Source organism: Oncorhynchus tshawytscha, linkage group LG05 (assembly GCF_018296145.1).
Source record: "Oncorhynchus tshawytscha isolate Ot180627B linkage group LG05, Otsh_v2.0, whole genome shotgun sequence".
In the NCBI taxonomy this organism is placed as follows: domain Eukaryota; kingdom Metazoa; phylum Chordata; class Actinopteri; order Salmoniformes; family Salmonidae; genus Oncorhynchus; species Oncorhynchus tshawytscha.
Genome location: NC_056433.1, coordinates 74,608,976 through 74,627,945, shown reverse-complemented (window position 1 = coordinate 74,627,945; position 18,970 = coordinate 74,608,976). Strand labels below are relative to the sequence as shown.

Below are 18,970 nucleotides of genomic sequence, written 5' to 3'. Positions count from 1 at the left end.
AAATTTGTGGGCAGACCTGAAAAGGTGTGTGCGAGCAAGGAGGCCAACAAACCTGACTCTGTTACACCAGCTCTGTCAGGAGGAATGGGCCAAAATTCACCCAACCTATTGTGGAAGGCTAACTGAAATGTTTGACCCAAGTTTAAAAAATTGAACGGCAATGCTACCAAATACTAATTGAGTGTTGTAAACTTCTGACCCACTGGGAATGTGATGAAAGAAATAAAAGCTGAAAGAAATAATTCTCTTGACATTTCACATTCTTAAAATAAAGTGGTGATCCTAACTTTTTACTAGGATTAAATGTCAGGAATTGTGAAACACTGAGTTTAAATGTATTTGGCTTAAGTGTATGTAAACTTCCGACTTCAACTGTATTAGTAAAATGTATAACAAGTCAGCCTCATTCTTTAATTCTTTAATTCTCTTCACATGGGTATTAATCTTGTGAAATGTTCTAATCATTTTTCTGAAAATGTTTACAGTGAAAAAGGAGCTTTTGGTCATGGAGTATTTCTTCACATTGATATAACATTTTTGCCCTCCTTGATTCCTCACCCCCTCCTACAACATATGTCCGCCCTACATTATTGCATAGCTAATGGTCCGACACACCGCCTCATTCAACTAAGGCCCACTGAGCCAAAATATGCCGTCAGCATAGCCAGACCCTGCCCGTGCTAATGTAGAAGTGTGTGCCTGCGTGTCTGTTAAGCATGGTGAGACTGCAGTGTGTGTGTGTGTGTGTGTACGCCGCATGTGTACGCCGCAACTCCCACATCCTGTTAACAATTGCCCACCACCGCCCTTTCATTTCAGTGGAGCCTGTGTTGGCCCATGGCAGTCCCATGATGGAGTGGGCATGGCGGGGTAACGGTCGGAGAGAGGAGGGGAGGACAGAGGTCTCACAGCCCCAACTAGGGCCACCCTTCCTGGGAAGCTCTCCTGAGACTGACCCACCCAAGAAGAAAAGAGCCAAGAGAGAACCAGAGGAACTTGAGGATGGGGAGATTGGAGATGGTGATGATGATATTGAAGCTGATAAGATGGTCAAAGAGATTGTTGTTGCCCATGGTGATGATGATAATGGGGATGATGAGATGCCAATTGATGGTTTCCATGGTGACTGCCAAGTTGATGACAACCCAAATTATGGTAATAACCATGTTTATACCCATTCTGGTGGTTGTTGTATTGGCGATGCAATGATTGCTGCTACTGAAACAGTTGATGACAAAATCAGAGGGGACCCAGAGAGTAAGGCAATGAGCCAGAACCTGCAGTCTGTTAATCTCTTGAGCCATTTCCCAGTCAATAATAATGAAAGTATTAATATCGATCATGGTGCTAATGGTAATGACACTGGGTTTGATGTCAGTAAAAAATGATAAAGATACAAGTGAAATTACTGAAGAGTTTGAAGCAGAGGGAGATTGAGTCTTGGCATGTTTTCTTTATGTAATCAGATATGATTCAGTTGGACCGACTTATAAAATGTCCTTGTTGCATTATTTACTCTTACGTAGTGGTTATTTCAACAGCCAATTGGATTTTATCGACTAACAATGTTCATTTGTTTTTTTGTCATCCTTTTTATTTGATTTTGTACATTATCAATTGAGATGCTTTCTTAAATCAAAAATAAATACATGTAACATGAAGTCACTGTTTTTATTGACTGGGATATCAGACACCTTTTTGATTGTGTGGTACAGTAGCTACGAAGTCTGATGCATTTATTACAAGTTTTGAAATGGTCACTTTCATAGGATTCTGTCAAAGACAAACTTGGTTAATTATTCATTATAGTTGTTTAGACGTTCCTCAGTTGGAGTGCTAGACAGCCAGTATCTGTCATCATGCCCTGTTCAGATTCATCTGTCTCAAAGGAGCTTCTTTCTAGGTGGTTAACAAGGTTTAACCTGACTAATTCCACCCATGTCATAGTTGGCTACAGAATCATCTTGCTTGTTATGTAAGCTACCAAAGCAACAAACTCATGTCTGTATTTTCTGTTCGAGTATAATGGTGATCTGAAATGTCTTCATTTCTCAGAACAAGAATGGACTGACAAGTTTCAGAAGGTAATTATTTGTTTCTGGCCATTTTGAGCCTGTAATCAAACCCACAAATGCTGTTGCTCCAGATACTCAACTCGTCTATAGGTGGCCAGTTTTATTGCTTCTTTAATCAGCACAAGTTTTCAGCTGTGTTAACATAACTGTAAAAGGATTTTCTAATGATCAATTAGCCTTTTAAAATGATAAACTTGGATTAGCTAACACAATGTGCCATTGGAACACAGGAGTAATGGTTGCTGATTATGGGCCAATGTAAATATTCCATGAAATCAGCCGTTTCCAGCTACAATAGTCATTTACAACATTAACAATGTCTACACTGTGTTTGATCAATTTGATGTTATTTTAATGGACAAAAATTAGCTTTTCTTTCAAAAACAGTAACCCCAAATGTTTGAACGCTAGTGTATGTTGTGTTATTTTGGGACAGCATCAGCCAGTAGTGATACAGGAAAGTGTAGCTCTCCAATGGGAGTTTGTGTGCGTGTGTTGTCATAACGTCTACCAACCCCTATGGCAATGGTCAGATATTGGGGGTGTGATGACTCATTTTCCACACCTCACGCAGGGAGAGGTCTCGATCTCACAGACCGTGTGTCTCGCTCTCATTTACCAGCCAGTCATTACTATAGTACTGCACCAGCCTGCCAGACCTAGTGGTGGTAGCTATTAAGCCCAGGGGTTGTCTACTGGCTTTAGAGGTAAAGTGCTAGGCCTATTTCTGAATGCAAACAGACATGAAATAAAGCTGAGAGAAGTTGCCCAGAATGTGCCCTCCACAGTTCAGCAGGGGGCATTGTGGGTTAGATGGATAACTTACCCACAATGCCCCCTGCTGAACTGTGGAGGGCACATTTTGGGCAACTTCTCTCTGCTTTATTTGATGTATTTGTTTGCATTCAGAAATAGACCCAGACTGGTTGGTAATGTTTGTACAACGCTGCATGCTGCTGAGAGTTTTGGTTCGGAACTTCCAATGAACTGTTATACCCTTTTAGAGGTCTACCACAGAACAGAGAGGATATCAGTGTTCTAATTAGTTGTTTAGGTTTTCACAAATATTTTTGTGCCCTGCTACCCCATGTATACATAACACATTTTTGATGTTCAACTGCTATTTTCTTGTGACCTTCTAGTCTAGATAAAGAGATGAAGTTTGTAATAGAACATTCTCCACCCGCATCGCAGCAATGGGTCCCTACTGAACTCTGGGATAACAATTGAGAAACCTTTTTTTAAACATCTGTTATTCCTGGCATTTTTGTGTTCGCCTGTGATAAACTACCTCCCACTGTGTAAAAGCAGCTGGGTCTTACTTTTCTATCTCAATAAATCCCCTCAAAGAAACCCACACAAAAGCACTGCTTTTGTTTCTGTTTGCTGTTAAAAGTAAATGGTCCATTTTTAGTCTGTTGAAAACAAAGGCATTTTTAAATAATTCCTCTGATCCAATTTCACAAAATTGCCCCTGATATTTCTGAATTTGGGTTTTGCAATTAATTAGGCTTGATTTGGTGGTTTGCTTTCAAACGACAATGCGTGCATAATTGTTTGTTTATGAGAGCAACTTGGGGACCCAGCTACTCTGCTGTGGCTTGGTTCTGTTTGGGGGAGTGTGTGCAGAAGCACAGTGCATGTACGGAGGCACGCAAAGGCGCTGTGGAAAAGTCTGCTTTTAGCTCCAGAAGAGTGTTTTGCGTGGAGAGGAGTGTTGCTGCCCTGGTGTTTAATACCGTTTTCACACAGCTGTGCTGACCCAAAACATACTGTTCTATTTACTTGTCCTATTGTTCTTTTCCATATTAAAAATGTTGTAGATATACAACCAGGCCAGCGCAGTACAGATCTGCTCAGTAGTCTGAAAGTGCATGAATGACTGACAGCTCTTTGTTCCTCCTCCCTGGTCCTTCTTCCCTTTGTATCCTTGGTTGGTCTGTGTGAAGGAGAGGTGTTTGGGAAAGCCCTCAAAATTGTCAGACTCCAGCCACCCAAGTCATACTGTTTTCTCTGCTACTTCACGGCAAGCGGTACCGGAGGGCCAAGTCTAGGACAAAAAGGCTTCTTAACAGCTTCTACCTCCAAGCCATAAGACTGAACAGCTAATCAAATGGCTACTCAGACTATTTGCATTGTCCCCCCATTTTTACGCTACTGCTACTCTGTTTATTATACGTTTATAGTCACTTTACCTCTACCTACGTGTACATATTACCTCGACTAACCTGTGCCGACGCACATTGACTTTGTACCCGTGTATATAGCCTCCATACTGTTATTTTATTGTTGCTCCTTAGTTATGAGTTATTTTTACATGTATTTTTTACTTCAGTTTATTTTAAATAAATACTTAACACTTAACCAACAACTGCAGTTAAGAAATTAAGGGCTTGTAAGCATTTCATTGTAAGGTCTACACCTGTTGTAGTTGGCGCATGTGACAAATAAAATTTGATTTGATATGGCTTATGTTTTTTAGGTAATGATGACCTGGGGAATATTTCATTAAATATCCTTCACAGAAGTCCACATTGGTCCAATGATGTATGTTTCTTTCATGGGGAAGCATCAAGCCTTGTGTTAATTATACACTGCTCAAAAAAATAAAGAGAACACTTAAACAACACAATGTAACTCCAAGTCAATCACACTTCTGTGAAATCAACCTGTCCACTTAGGAAGCAACACTGATTGACAATAAATTTCACATGCTGTTGTGCAAATGGTATAGACAACAGGTGGAAATTATAGGCAATTAGCAAGACACCCCCAATAAAGGAGTGGTTCTGCAGGTGATAACTACAGACCACTTCTCAGTTCCTATGCTTCCTGGCTGATGTTTTGGTCACTTTTGAATGCTGGCGGTGCTTTCACTCTAGTGGTAGCATGAGACGGAGTCTACAACCCACACAAGTGGCTCAGGTAGTGCAGCTCATCCAGGATGGCACATCAATGCGAGCTGTGGCAAGAAGGTTTGCTGTGTCTGTCAGTGTAGTGTCCAGAGCATGGAGGCGCTACCAGGAGACAGGCCAGTACATCAGGAGACGTGGAGGAGGGCAACAACCCAGCAGCAGGACCGCTACCTCCGCCTTTGTGCAAGGAGGATCAGGAGGAGCACTGCCAGAGCCCTGCAAAATTACCTCCAGCGGGTCACGCATGTGTCTGCTCAAACGGTCATAAACAGACTCCATGAGGGTGGTATGAGGGCCCGACGTCCACAGGTGGGGGTTGTGCTTACAGCCCAACACCGTGCAGGACGTTTGGCATTTGCCAGAGAACACCAAGATTGGCAAATTCGCCACTGGCGCCCTGTGCTCTTCACAGATGAAAGCAGGTTCACACTGACCACATGTGACAGACGTGACAGTCTGGAGACGCCGTGGAGAACGTTCTGCTGCCTGCAACATCCTCCAGCATGACCGGTTTGGCGGTGGGTCAGTCATGGTGTGGGGTGGCATTTCTTTGGGGGGCCGCACAGCCCTCCATGTGCTGGCCAGAGGTAGCCTGACTGCCATTAGGTACCGAGATGAGATCCTCAGACCCCTTGTGAGACCATATGCTGGTGCGGTTGGCCCTGGGTTCCTCCTAATACAAGACAATGCTAGACCTCATGTGGCTGGAGTGTGTCAGAAGTTCCTGCAAGAGGAAGGCATTGATGCGATGGACTGGCCCGACCGTTCCACAGACCTGAATCCAATTGAGCACACCTGGGACATCATGTCTCGCTCCATCCACCAACGCATCGTTGCACCACAGACAGTCCAGGAGTTGGCGGATGCTTTAGGCCAGGTCTGGACTAGGTCCCTCAGGAGATCATCCTCCACCTCATCTGGAGCATGCCCAGGCGTTGTAGGGAGGTCATACAGGCACGTGGAGGCCACACACACTACTGAGCCTCATTTTGACTTGTTTTAAGGACATTACATCAAAGTTGGATCAGCCTGTAGTGTGGTTTTCCACTTTAATTTTGAGTATGACTCCAAATCCAGACCTCCACGGGTTGATACATTTTATTTCCATTGATCATTTTTGTGTGATTTTGTTGTCAGCACATTCAACTATGTAAAGAAAAAAGTATTTAATAAGAATATTTCATTCATTCAGATCTAGGACGTGTTATTTTAGTGTTCCCTTTATTTTTTTGAGCAGTGTATATTAACTTAATATCACTGTAGACCAGTGTAATGCACAGTGGACGTCTCACTAGTGCGTTCCTAGGACATTACTTACACTTTGGATTAAAGTTGTTCTATAGAGGACAGCTCTTATCTAATTAATTTTACGGTCTGGTCTGTATCCTTCTGATCCAGCGTCTACACACCAGACACATCCAGCAACTCAACAGGGTTAAACTTATTAAACATATTGGCTGAAGCCTCTCTTTTCCTCTTTTCTCTCTCACTCCCTCCTCCACCCAATTCCCCCATTACTCTCGCTCGCTCTGTTTTATTTCATAGCCCTCATTAAACAGCCCTGCTCCTCTCCATCTGGTGTGAGAATGAACGCAGGCAGCATTATCACACTCCTGTGGCCGGGATGAAACTGACTGAGGCATTTATATTGCTAATCAACTTGGCAACTTGTTAGAGTATTGTGCAACACAGTCCCTGCCAGGATGCAGTCAGGACTTACTGATACACCATCTCTCTCAATGACCATCATGTCCCTAATTGATGTAAGTCAAATCTCAGACTGACCGGTGCATATAGTATGTTGGTTATGTACCTGCTATACTGCTACCAGCCACCAGATGGCCCTGTTCTAGAGGAAGTGGGTCTGTTTCTCCGGTTGGTCTACTCTAAATGGCTGTTTAAAACCCTCCGTGCCTCTCACCCTTGGGTTCCCTATAATAGTGTATATTAACCTGAGGTTATAGACAAGGGGGCAATAAAAGAGATGACATCAGTGCCTCAACAGCTTCCAGAATGCTGTAATGCTCTAATGGCTGAGCCTCCCTCTCTCTCCATTCCCCATTAGCTTCTGGGGCCGCGCTGCATTACGTAGTGCCTAACGAAGCCTCCATGCTAATGTCTTTGTCATATAAACACACTTTATGTTCAAGGAGTGAGGTAGTTGGTGAGTGATTTAATTTCAGGGGCGCCTGATGTTGTGTGTGTTTGTGTGTCTGGGTGTATGAGGATTTTAATGTTTTTCTGCTCTTTTGGTGCCCTTTCTTCCCTTCTCTCACAACAATGGGGTCTCTGGGTCCAGTTCTTTGACTGTGTTCAGTTAGTTGACTGGTGAATGGATGGAGCGCCTCTGTCTCTGTGTTCAGTTAGTTGACTGGTGAATGGATGGAGCGCCTCTGTCTCTGTGTTCAGATAGAGTTGACTGGTGAATGGATGGAGCGCCTCTGTCTCTGTGTTCAGTTAGTTGACTGGTGAATGGATGGAGCTCCTCTGTCTCTGTGTTCAGTTAGTTGACTGGTGAATGGATGGAGCTCCTCTGTCTCTGTGTTCAGTTAGTTGACTGGTGAATGGATGGAGCGCCTGGAGCGCCTCTGTCTCTGTGTTCAGTTAGTTGACTGGTGAATGGATGGAGCTCCTCTGTCTCTGTGTTCAGTTAGTTGACTGGTGAATGGATGGAGCGCCTCTGTCTCTGTGTTCAGTTAGTTGACTGGTGAATGGATGGAGCGCCTCTGTCTCTGTGTTCAGTTAGTTGACTGGTGAATGGATGGAGCTCCTCTGTCTCTGTGTTCAGTTAGTTGACTGGTGAATGGATGGAGCGCCTCTGTCTCTGTGTTCAGTTAGTTGACTGGTGAATGGATGGAGCTCCTCTGTCTCTGTGTTCAGTTAGTTGACTGGTGAATGGATGGAGCGCCTCTGTCTCTGTGTTCAGTTAGTTGACTGGTGAATGGATGGAGCTCCTCTGTCTCTGTGTTCAGTTAGTTGACTGGTGAATGGATGGAGCGCCTCTGTCTGTGTTCAGTGAGTTGACTGGTGAATGGATGGAGCGCCTCTGTCTCTGTGTTCAGTTAGTTGACTGGTGAATGGATGGAGCGCCTCTGTCTCTGTGTTCAGATAGAGTTGACTGGTGAATGGATGGAGCACCTTTGTCTGTGTTCAGTTAAAGTTGACTGGTGAATGGATGGAGCTCCTCTGTCTCTGTGTTCAGTTAGTTAGTTGACTGGTGAATGGATGGAGCGCCTCTGTCTCTGTGTTCAGTTAGTTGACTGGTGAATGGATGGAGCTCCTCTGTCTCTGTGTTCAGTTAGTTGACTGGTGAATGGATGGAGCTCCTCTGTCTCTGTGTTCAGTTAAAGTTGACTGGTGAATGGATGGAGCGCCTTTGTCTGTGTTCAGTTAAAGTTGACTGGTGAATGGATGGAGCGCCTTTGTCTGTGTTCAGTTAAAGTTGACTGGTGAATGGATGGAGCTCCTCTGTCTGTGTTCAGTTAAAGTTGACTGGTGAATGGATGGAGCTCCTCTGTCTCTGTGTTCAGTTAAAGTTGACTGGTGAATGGATGGAGCGCCTTTGTCTGTGTTCAGTTAAAGTTGACTGGTGAATGGATGGAGCTCCTCTGTCTGTGTTCAGTTAAAGTTGACTGGTGAATGGATGGAGCTCTCTGTCTGTGTTCAGTTAAAGTTGACTGGTGAATGGATGGAGCTCCTCTGTCTGTGTTCAGTTAAAGTTGACTGGTGAATGGATGGAGCTCCTCTGTCTCTGTGTTCAGTTAAAGTTGACTGGTGAATGGATGGAGCGCCTTTGTCTGTGTTCAGTTAAAGTTGACTGGTGAATGGATGGAGCTCCTCTGTCTGTGTTCAGTTAAAGTTGACTGGTGAATGGATGGAGCTCCTCTGTCTGTGTTCAGTTAAAGTTGACTGGTGAATGGATGGAGCTCCTCTGTCTGTGTTCAGTTAAAGTTGACTGGTGAATGGATGGAGCTCCTCTGTCTGTGTTCAGTTAAAGTTGACTGGTGAATGGATGGAGCTCCTCTGTCTGTGTTCAGTTAAAGTTGACTGGTGAATGGATGGAGCTCTGTCTCTGTCTGTCTCTGTGTTCAGTTAAAGTTGACTGGTGAATGGATGGAGCGCCTTTGTCTGTGTTCAGTTAAATGTTGACTGGTGAATGGATGGAGCTCCTCTGTCTGTGTTCAGTTAAAGTTGACTGGTGAATGGATGGAGCTCCTCTGTCTGTGTTCAGTTAAAGTTGAGTTAAAGTTGACTGGTGAATGGATGGAGCTCCTCTGTCTGTGTTCAGTTAAAGTTGACTGGTGAATGGATGGAGCTCCTCTGTCTGTGTTCAGTTAAAGTTGACTGGTGAATGGATGGAGCTCCTCTGTCTGTGTTCAGTTAAAGTTGACTGGTGAATGGATGGAGCTCCTCTGTCTCTGTGTTCAGTTAAAGTTGACTGGTGAATGGATGGAGCGCCTTTGTCTGTGTTCAGTTAAAGTTGACTGGTGAATGGATGGAGCTCCTCTGTCTGTGTTCAGTTAAAGTTGACTGGTGAATGGATGGAGCTCCTCTGTCTGTGTTCAGTTAAAGTTGACTGGTGAATGGATGGAGCTCCTCTGTGTTCAGTTAAAGTTGACTGGTGAATGGATGGAGCTCTGTGTTCAGTTAAAGTTGACTGGTGAATGGATGGAGCGCCTTGTCTGTGTTCAGTTAAAGTTGACTGGTGAATGGATGGAGCTCCTCTGTCTGTGTTCAGTTAAAGTTGACTGGTGAATGGATGGAGCTCCTCTGTCTGTGTTCAGTTAAAGTTGACTGGTGAATGGATGGAGCTCCTCTGTCTGTGTTCAGTTAAAGTTGACTGGTGAATGGACTGTGTTCAGTTAAAGGAGCTCCTCTGTCTGTGTTCAGTTAAAGTTGACTGGTGAATGGATGGAGCTCCTCTGTCTGTGTTCAGTTAAAGTTGACTGGTGAATGGATGGAGCTCCTCTGTCTCTGTGTTCAGTTAAAGTTGACTGGTGAATGGATGGAGCGCCTTTGTCTGTGTTCAGTTAAAGTTGACTGGTGAATGGATGGAGCTCCTCTGTCTGTGTTCAGTTAAAGTTGACTGGTGAATGGATGGAGCTCCTCTGTCTGTGTTCAGTTAAAGTTGACTGGTGAATGGATGGAGCTCCTCTGTCTGTGTTCAGTTAAAGTTGACTGGTGAATGGATGGAGCTCCTCTGTCTGTGTTCAGTTAAAGTTGACTGGTGAATGGATGGAGCTCCTCTGTCTGTGTTCAGTTAAAGTTGACTGGTGAATGGATGGAGCTCCTCTGTCTGTGTTCAGTTAAAGTTGACTGGTGAATGGATGGAGCTCCTCTGTCTGTGTTCAGTTAAAGTTGACTGGTGAATGGACGGAGCGCCTCTGCGGTGGCCAGTTGTTGTGCATTGTGTTAAGTAGTATTGCACTTTCCGAACAAAACAGGGTTGGAAATGATATCTTAAGTTCAGAAGGGAGAGAAAAATTGGGCGACAGAACCAACCAAAACAGACTACTTAAAGTATTTTGATTGAAAATCTGACTGGTAGAAATAGCTAAATACATTCTTAAGATAAGGTAAACCTCGAGGCCTTATGAAAGAAATTAAATAATAAACATTTTAAAAAAGGTTGGACGAATATTTGTTAAACTTTCAGCAGCGGGCACAGTGGGTTCGGTATGCGGCCTGACCATAACCGAGAGGGATGTGCCTTGCACCCGTTCTGCACTGCCTCCTATTAAATACACACTATTAACAGTCATTTCTGCTAGTCTTGCAGGAAAGTTAAGTTCTGCATAGGTGCTCTGCGGTGGTGGTCTCGGTTAGATGGCTTTTCTATGCCGTGTTTTGATACGATACACCTTCTGTGGGTGGCAGCGAGCACTTAGTGTTTGTATTTTTAGGACTGACTACTTCTCTGACTTAAAGCGAACATGTTGCTCCACCGTTTCCAACATCTGCCACCCATCAGGATGTCTGTCTGCTTTCTGAGCCACCGCTGCATTCCTGAGCTGTTCCCTTCCCTCTACCTGGATAAAAAAAACTCTCTGTGCATGTTTGTATGTGTGTCCTATCCTCAAGGCTTAACACTCCTATGGCTTTAGAAGTTGCCCCTAAGCACTGGTCTGCTCACCCCTATTCAAGCCATAGGTGTTTGGCAACATCTGCATACTGTATAGCCACCCTCTCAGCAGATGAAGAAGAGGGCCTACTTTGAGGATTCTATAACTAAAAGGACAGCTATATCTCCACTACTGCTACCTGTCCTACCCATGCTAATATTAGCCTCCACACGTTTCAACCCGATGTCTTTTTTCCTAAGGCTGGGAAGCTGTATCCCACCTGGCTTTTCCAGACTATTTACAGCACAAACCCACTGCAGCCTGCCTAGTGCCAGAGGGCCAATGTTTCTATCCAACCACTGCAAATTAGGTCCATTTTTTGGTGTTGTGTTTAATATGTGTAAAATACAGTCACATAGTCCCCTTTGAATTGCTTCTTCTAATCCAAGACCATGGAGACTAGTACCACTTCAGGTTATTGGCATAGCTCTGTGCTCATTGCTATGCTGGGATTTAATCATTTTTTTGTTCAAATTGGTCAAGTGCATGGCTTAGCCTGATATAGGGAATGTAAACTACCTTGGCTTGCAGAGCTTTACAATGGCATTCCAATGCACCAAACAGTCTCAAGGCCTGGAAACTGTCTGCAGAACTCTGTTATATAAGAACGGATCAGCCCTGAACGATCCGCTCTGTTGGAGTATATAGTATGGGACTGTCCATGGTATAACTACTGGAGTTCCTCCCAGTAAATATGGGGACTTTGTTTGACCTCCCCTCCAGATGTGATTCTACATGTATATTGTGTACTTGTTTACTAATCCCAATGAATATGTTCAGTTTAGTCAAAACAGTGTTGTTGGTAGCCAACTTCAGTTTGATCAAAGGAAACGAAGATAGTGTTTACATTTCATAAATAAATCTGTTTTATTTTGTAACATATAAAATTAAATCATTTTTACAATTTATTCCAGTATGACACAAATCTAAATAAAGTAGCTACAATTTGATAAATAATATTAATAACAATAATGAAAACATTCATTTGATATGTTTCACTTTGTCTTTCTTGATAAAGTTGGGAAGGTCCTTAGCTGCCACAAAACACAAACATGTATGGAACCACGGTAACGTGTGGTGTCTTGGTTCATTAGGTTACAAGATCATGTTATACTTAATTAAATTACGTATCTGCATATCCAAACAACATCCATACACACACGTCTAAAGTTTGTTTGGGTCATTTCTGGTTGGTACTTATCGTCGAAAATATACACAACGAATTGATATTAACATACATTGTCATTTACACATGTTAATTTACATTTTGCTCCATAACGAAGCTACTCTGATGCTCCAGTAGTATGAAGCGAATCTTAATTTAGAATGCTGATTCGGTCACAGCAGACAGTGCACTTCATAAAGTCCTCATGATGCAAGCCTATAATTCCTTGGGAATCTAGTTACAACACGAAGTTGATAGTTCATTGGCAGTTGAGTTGGACCCCTGCATTTAGATGGACTACCATTGGCTGTCAATGTTGTTGTTTTGGGATCTCTCAGGGGTCGGTTCTCTGCCCAATCAGATTTGATTTAGTCTCTGAACTTGTGGATGTCGTTGAAGAGTCTGTAGAAGGGGTAGGGGGCTTCGTTGGCATGGGGACAGTTGAAGGTGCATTTGCAGGACTCGATCATCATGACGTTCTTGTTGAAGGTCTCTCCGTCCTCGCAGTGGAACTTGACCCGGATGGTGCGGGTCTGCTGGGGGGAACAGCAGCGGCCGTCCACACAGGATCCACAGTACTTGGACCTGTACTTCTTCAGGCTGGAGCAGCCGGCATAGGTGAACTTCTGAGCCTGGGTAGACTTCTTGGTTCTGCTGCACTTCTTTCCTTTCTGTTGGAGGAACAAGGGGAGAGAAACAGTCAGTCAAGAGTTTCCATAAACAAGCTGAGCAGTGTTGGTTGGTTTTGTTGGATTGTATGCCATGTTTCAGTTTAGTCTTGGTGGCTGGAGCTTACCTTAAGGCTGGAGTAGGGTGACTGGGTGCATTGCCGCACTTCACAGATGCGTGTCTCTTTAACCAGCTTGCACTCGCCGTTGTTGTTGGTGACTCGGGTGGAGATGCCTGTGCCACAGGTCTTGGAGCACTGGGACCAAGGAGTGGTCTGGACAATGCACTTCTGACTCTCAAACATATGGCTCTCAGGCTGCACTCTGAAAGCTGTAAGGAGAAAAGGCAAGAAAACGTTAGAAACTGGTCTGGTATGGGCTTCAACATTTGAGGCAAAGGAAAATGTAATTGTTGAAAGCTGAAATTCAAAATGGCTGCTGCTAGATAGAGGCTGCTTACCAGCTAGAGACTTGAGTCCTCCCTTGACAATGGCGATGAGCTCGTTCCTGTTGGTGAGGTCACTCTCTGACTCTTCAGTCATGCTGTCTTTGCCAAACAGCTTGTCAATTATGTCAGTGTCCTTTCCGTCATCACATACCCACTCCTCGCAGCACTGGCCTGCCACCTTGACCAGCCTTGGGTTGGCACAGCCCAGGTTGGGCAGGGAGAGCTCCTGAGGGCACAGGGGGACGCAGCCCACAGACCCATCGATGCATGTGCACTGGTGCTTGCAGTTAGGCTGGAAGCTCTCTCCGTTTTGGTAAATCCTGCTGTTGTATTCACAGGGTCTTCCCTCTGACTTAGCTGTGGAGGAGAAGAGAGGGGTAAATGGCTGTTATTCCACTTTTCAGTAGACTAGTGTCTGCTATAGACATCACAGATCACATGCTGGCTGAGGCTGGCTGAGGGAGGCTTGGTTTAAACTGTAAAAATGATTCAGAAGGCTAGGGCTGCCAGAGGACAGGAACCACTGAGGGGGGGGGGTCACTTTCTTCCAGAGCAGGATGTTTGTACTTTAGAGTTTAGACTGAGGTGCTGAGTTACATTCCTTAGCGTTGAAATAACATGGTCCTCTTATTCCCTCAAGTAAAAATACCACTAGCTTCTCTTTCTACCATATTAATTTACTCAAGGTTGCAAACTACCAAACTAGCATTATTCACACCTAAAAATCTACAGCATAACAGGGTTGGAAAGAGACACCTACCACGGCAGATGCCACGCATAGCACCGAAGCTGGCCCCAAAGTTGCACTCGAGTCCTTTGGTGTTGTCGCAAGGCTCTGTCAGACTGCAGTCCTCGTTGAGTTGTCTCGCGCAGACTTTGCAGCACCCGCAGCTATCCACTACGAGGCTCACACCAGGCGCGCACCTGGGCAGCTCCATCGGGCACTCGCATATTGAGGGGCAAGAAGAGGAGGAAAGAACCTGCGCAGATAACAGAGCTCGATGATGATATATACTTTGTAAGCAACATCTTAAAACAGCCACATGTTCAGGTTGTATTTACGTAGCTTATTTATTATTTTCAAACGGTGCCGTTAATATACGATGTGATTGCAACAGGTTTCCAAACCAGTGTGATAACTTTACATTGTATTCCTCAGACAATAAAGCAGACATTTAGTATTCGTTCCGATCTATTCAAAGTCATAACAAGTCATATACAACTTTCAACTGAAATATTGTTTAGAGAAAATGACTTACCATATTGAAGGTTCCAATTAATATCACGACGATGGAGAAAATGAACATATTTGCCTTTTTCTTTGTTGCGTAGCCTATTAAATCAAATATATATATTTATTTTGCTATTCCCTTTACGATGTCTTGCTCTCAGTCTTTGCAAATGTATTTTTATCCTAAGTGTAGCGGTCAGTCGTCTCGTCTGTAACGATTTGGTTTGTTTTCTAGTCTCTTTAGAGAGTAGAGGCTTAATAAGTGTTGCTCTGGTTGCAAGTTGCAGTCTGCTGAAGCAGAGTACCTCCGGTCTTTTATACTGTAGTGAAAGCTGACGTCGTCGTTGGCTGACTGCTGAACTGTTCCAAAACTATGCGAGGAATGTTTCTTGGCGCGTTTTCCATCGAAGCTAAGCACCACCCTGTCTAACTTTTTTCAAAAATACATTTTCCCCTGAAACTGAACTTTTTTTTTTCCCTTCGCCGTTTCCCGTCTCTACTATCTGCCTTTATCCTTTGTTTTGCTTTATTGGTTTTCTCACAGGTTCACAGCTGTTATGTTATGAGCCAAGGGTTGGGGTACACATTTTCTTTCATTTAGAAGTGGGATTGGTTTTTTTTTCAAAGCAGTTTGATCTGTTTGTTTCCACTTATTTTGACTTCGCATTGATAGATAATATTCAAAAGAAAAATAAACAATACTGTAATATTGCCTTTTCCATTGCTTCTTCCTTTTGATATGTGTTTACTGTGTTATAACATGTGTATAGATGGTTTATATTATACATTATTTTAAAACCTCTTATTGCGGACAGTTATGCAACAGTTGCCAAAGCTATTAAAAGGTATGATATTGTCATGCTGTCACTGCTTCACCTCGTAAATTATCTTGAATTTGTTGCGAGATTCGATTCTCATGATGAGGATCATTCTGTCAGAGAATAGTCTTATTATAGCACCTATATCAATACATCCGTTATTCTAAATGTACTGTAACTGTTCGCAGTTTAGGGGAGAGACGTCCCGGAATTCGGAGATTCTGTGCGCGTTTGAGAGGAATGGGAGAAATAAAGTTTACGGCTTCTATTTTTGGCCTGCTCTCCCCTTCATTCTAAGCATTTCCAGATGCGAACCACACTCCAGACGTAATAATGTTGCCATATTTGGTATGGCAGAAGCCTACATTATTAACATATTTCTCCCTCTAGCCAACCACAAAGCATTCCTGACAGCTTAAAGGGTTGTTAAATATGTTCTTCATGCAGGAAATTCCTTAGTATTCCACCTTGGGTTAATTTACGTTTTACGCAATCTGTCCATCACGTTTTGAAAAAATAATCAACAACAGTGATCCAATATTCCACATACGATGTTGGTTTGGGGAGAACATACCCAACTAGTTCATAGTCCTATTATTTGCTTTTCAACTAAGTAACATTTTATCGGAATTTGAAATAAAGAGATCAGAAATTATTGCAAACAAGATTTGACCAAGAAAACAAACGTGATGCTTGAAAAACAAATGGTTGAAAACGGGGTTATTTGCAACCAAAATATGACAGCTAAACGGAGAACGATATGACAATAATACCCTATTGATACTATCCCTGAAGTTTTTTTAACCCGTGAGTCGGAAATGTTTTTTTGAGTAACTTTATACTTAGACTTACATGACGTGATACTCAGAGAGCGCTGAACAAATAACTAACGGAGAATAGTTGTCAGGACCACGGATATTCTCCCTCCGGTGAGTTTGTCTTTTTTACTTTAACTTTACTAATCAGTTTGTTTTTACATGTTGTGGATACGCAATTGCTTTATCACTTTGTTCTTATGGTGTATAAATATATTGAAGTATTGAGTCGTTCTGATGTTGGAAGTTCGACTGCTTGACAATCATTATTTGGGTACCCACTAAACGGATATTGATTATGCTGTATCTTGATGCCAGCTTTATTTTTGTCAATTGTCTACATTTTCATACTTCCAGTTTAAGACACTAGATGGTGTTATGCTATGGTTAAGTTTGTTGACATATTGTCAACATTTTCCTCATTGTCACTGTTTTCCTCATTGTTTGAGTCCTTTTGAGGTGTCTGTGGGTATATCTTTAGTCATTCATCAAAAAGCTTGTGAATCTTCATCGATTAAACCAGACAGACATTTAAAGCTCATGAAATGTGACACTGGCATTATGTCACCACTTCACAGTTGGCATCATCAAGTGTCTATTTTGAGTGTCAGACTCCCAAAGTGGCACATGTGCCCATGTGAGTTTTGCTTATTTGGTTTGTGTTGTGTGCACACTGCACATCTAGCCCTAAGTAATACTTATGTCATCTGATTCAAATGATAGTGATGATGCTTGTTTCCCAAACATCAATTGGCCCTTAATGTCAAATGTATCCTGTGCCATCCTGCCATTACCATATCCATTATGACTTCTGACCTCATTACTTAGTCCCTCTGTGTTGAGTTTAACCCCATGAGCTCAGTGAGATGCTTCTGATTATCATTGTTCTGCTCTGCCAGGCATGTTGTTCTGATTCTTTCCTATTCCCTTATGAGGGAATACTATGTTATAGGAAACAGTACTGTCATTGTGCGCCATGGAACCATGGAATAACATCCCATAACGATATTCATTCCTTAACTACCCATTCTGTAAACATCGCCAGGCAACCAGGGCTGTACATGCGTATCCATGTAGTAATGTTTAATGGCAATCATCATATTTTCCACCACCCCCCCTTTATAAGAAAGTGGCAATGGCTCTGCTTTTATTTTCTTTACTCACTGCATCCTAGTCTATTGTCCTATACACTAGTATAAAACAGAACAGGACCAATATGATAGGCTGTTTGCCTGTTCAAACAAAGGATAACAATAACATATTTTGTCAACGTATGTGTCATAACTGCATTATGCAGTGGGCGTTGTGAAGTTTCCTTTCCATGTCAGCTCATGGAACTCTGGGATGGAAGCCCAGTGAAAAATGAGGTGATCTTATGTACACTCTCTCAGCTTAGTCACTAGTTAGTTCTTGTTCCATGGTAATGTTTCTATTCCTGAGCCTGTTCTACCTACAATCGTAACGGATGTTTGTTGTGTGCTCCTGTCTTCAAAAAATCTGCGAAAAAATCAGTGAAAAAAATCAACCACTCCCACAAATTTCTTGTGAACAAACTATTGTTTTGGCAAGTCGGTTAGGACAACTACTGTGTGCATGACACAATTAATTTTTCCAACAATTGTTTACAGACATATTATTTCACTTATAATTCACTGTTTCACAATTCCAGTGGGTCAGAAGTTTACATACACTATGTTGACTGTGCCTTTAAACCGCTTGGAAAATTCCAGAAAATTATGTCATGGCTTTAGAAGCTTCTGATAGGCTAATTGACATCATTTGAGTCAATTGGGGGTGTACCTGTGGATGTACAGTGGGGCAAAAAAGTATTTAGTCAGCCACCAATTGTGCAAGTTCTCCCAATTAAAAGGATGAGAGAGGCCTGTAATTTTCATCATAGGTACAATACAACTATGACAGACAAAATTAGAAAAAAAATCCAGAAAATCACATTGTAGGATTTTTAATGAATTTATTTGCAAATTATGGTGGAAAATGTTGGAAAATGTTGTATTTCAAGGCCTACCTTCAAACTCAGTGCCTCTTTGCTTGACATCATGGGAAAATCAAAGGAAATCAGCCAGGACCTCAGAAAAACAATTGTAGACCTCCACAAATCTAGTTCATCCTTGGGAGCAATTTCCAAACGCCTGACGGTACCACGTTCATCTGTACAAACAATAGTGCAAAAGTATAAACACCATGGGACCACACAGCTGTCATACCGCTCAGGAAGGAGACACGCTCTGTCTCCTAGAGATGAACGTACTTTGGTGCGAAAAGTGCAAATCAATCCCAGAACAACAGCAAAGGACCTTATGAAAATGCTGGAGGAAATGGGTACAAAAGTATCTATATCCACAGTAAAACGAGTCCTATATCGACATAACCTGAAAGGCCGCCCAGCAAGGAAGAAGCCACTGCTCCAAAACCGCCATAAAAAAGCCAGACTACGGTTTGCAACTGCACATGGGGACAAATATTGAACTTTTTGGAGAAATGTCCTCTGGTCTGATGAAACAAAAATAAAACTGTTGGGCCATAATGACCATTGTTATGTTTGGAGGAAAAAGGGGGAGGCTTGCAAGCCGAAGAACACCATCCCAACCGTGAAGCACCGGGTGGCAGCATCATGTTGTGGAGGTGATTTGCTGCAGGAGGGACTGGTGCACTTCACAAAATTGAAGGCATCATGAGGATGGAAAATTATGTG

At 42.9% G+C, this 18,970-nt stretch overlaps 2 protein-coding genes across 2 annotated transcripts in view; one reads left to right on the top strand and one right to left on the bottom strand.

Annotated features, from left to right (window-relative positions):
• The window catches only part of znhit6 (zinc finger HIT-type containing 6), a 46,785-nt gene extending 45,124 nt beyond the window's left edge, over positions 1–1,661 (top strand). The window contains exon 10 of the mRNA XM_024401860.2: positions 820–1,661. Within this exon, the coding sequence (XP_024257628.1) occupies positions 820–1,388 (569 nt within the window). The 3' untranslated portion in view covers positions 1,389–1,661. The remainder of the gene's footprint in view (positions 1–819) is intronic.
• Positions 1,662–11,954: 10,293 nt separating this feature from the next.
• Positions 11,955–14,929, bottom strand: LOC112233942 (CCN family member 1-like). The gene is made up of 5 exons (XM_024401859.2): positions 14,653–14,929; positions 14,154–14,373; positions 13,406–13,750; positions 13,074–13,276; positions 11,955–12,948 (listed from the first exon to the last, which is right to left on the bottom strand). The coding sequence occupies exons 1-5, from the start codon at positions 14,698–14,700 to the stop codon at positions 12,646–12,648; spliced, it is 1,119 nt and encodes a 372-aa protein (XP_024257627.1). The 5' UTR covers positions 14,701–14,929; the 3' UTR covers positions 11,955–12,645.
• Between the last annotated feature and the right edge of the window lie 4,041 nt (positions 14,930–18,970).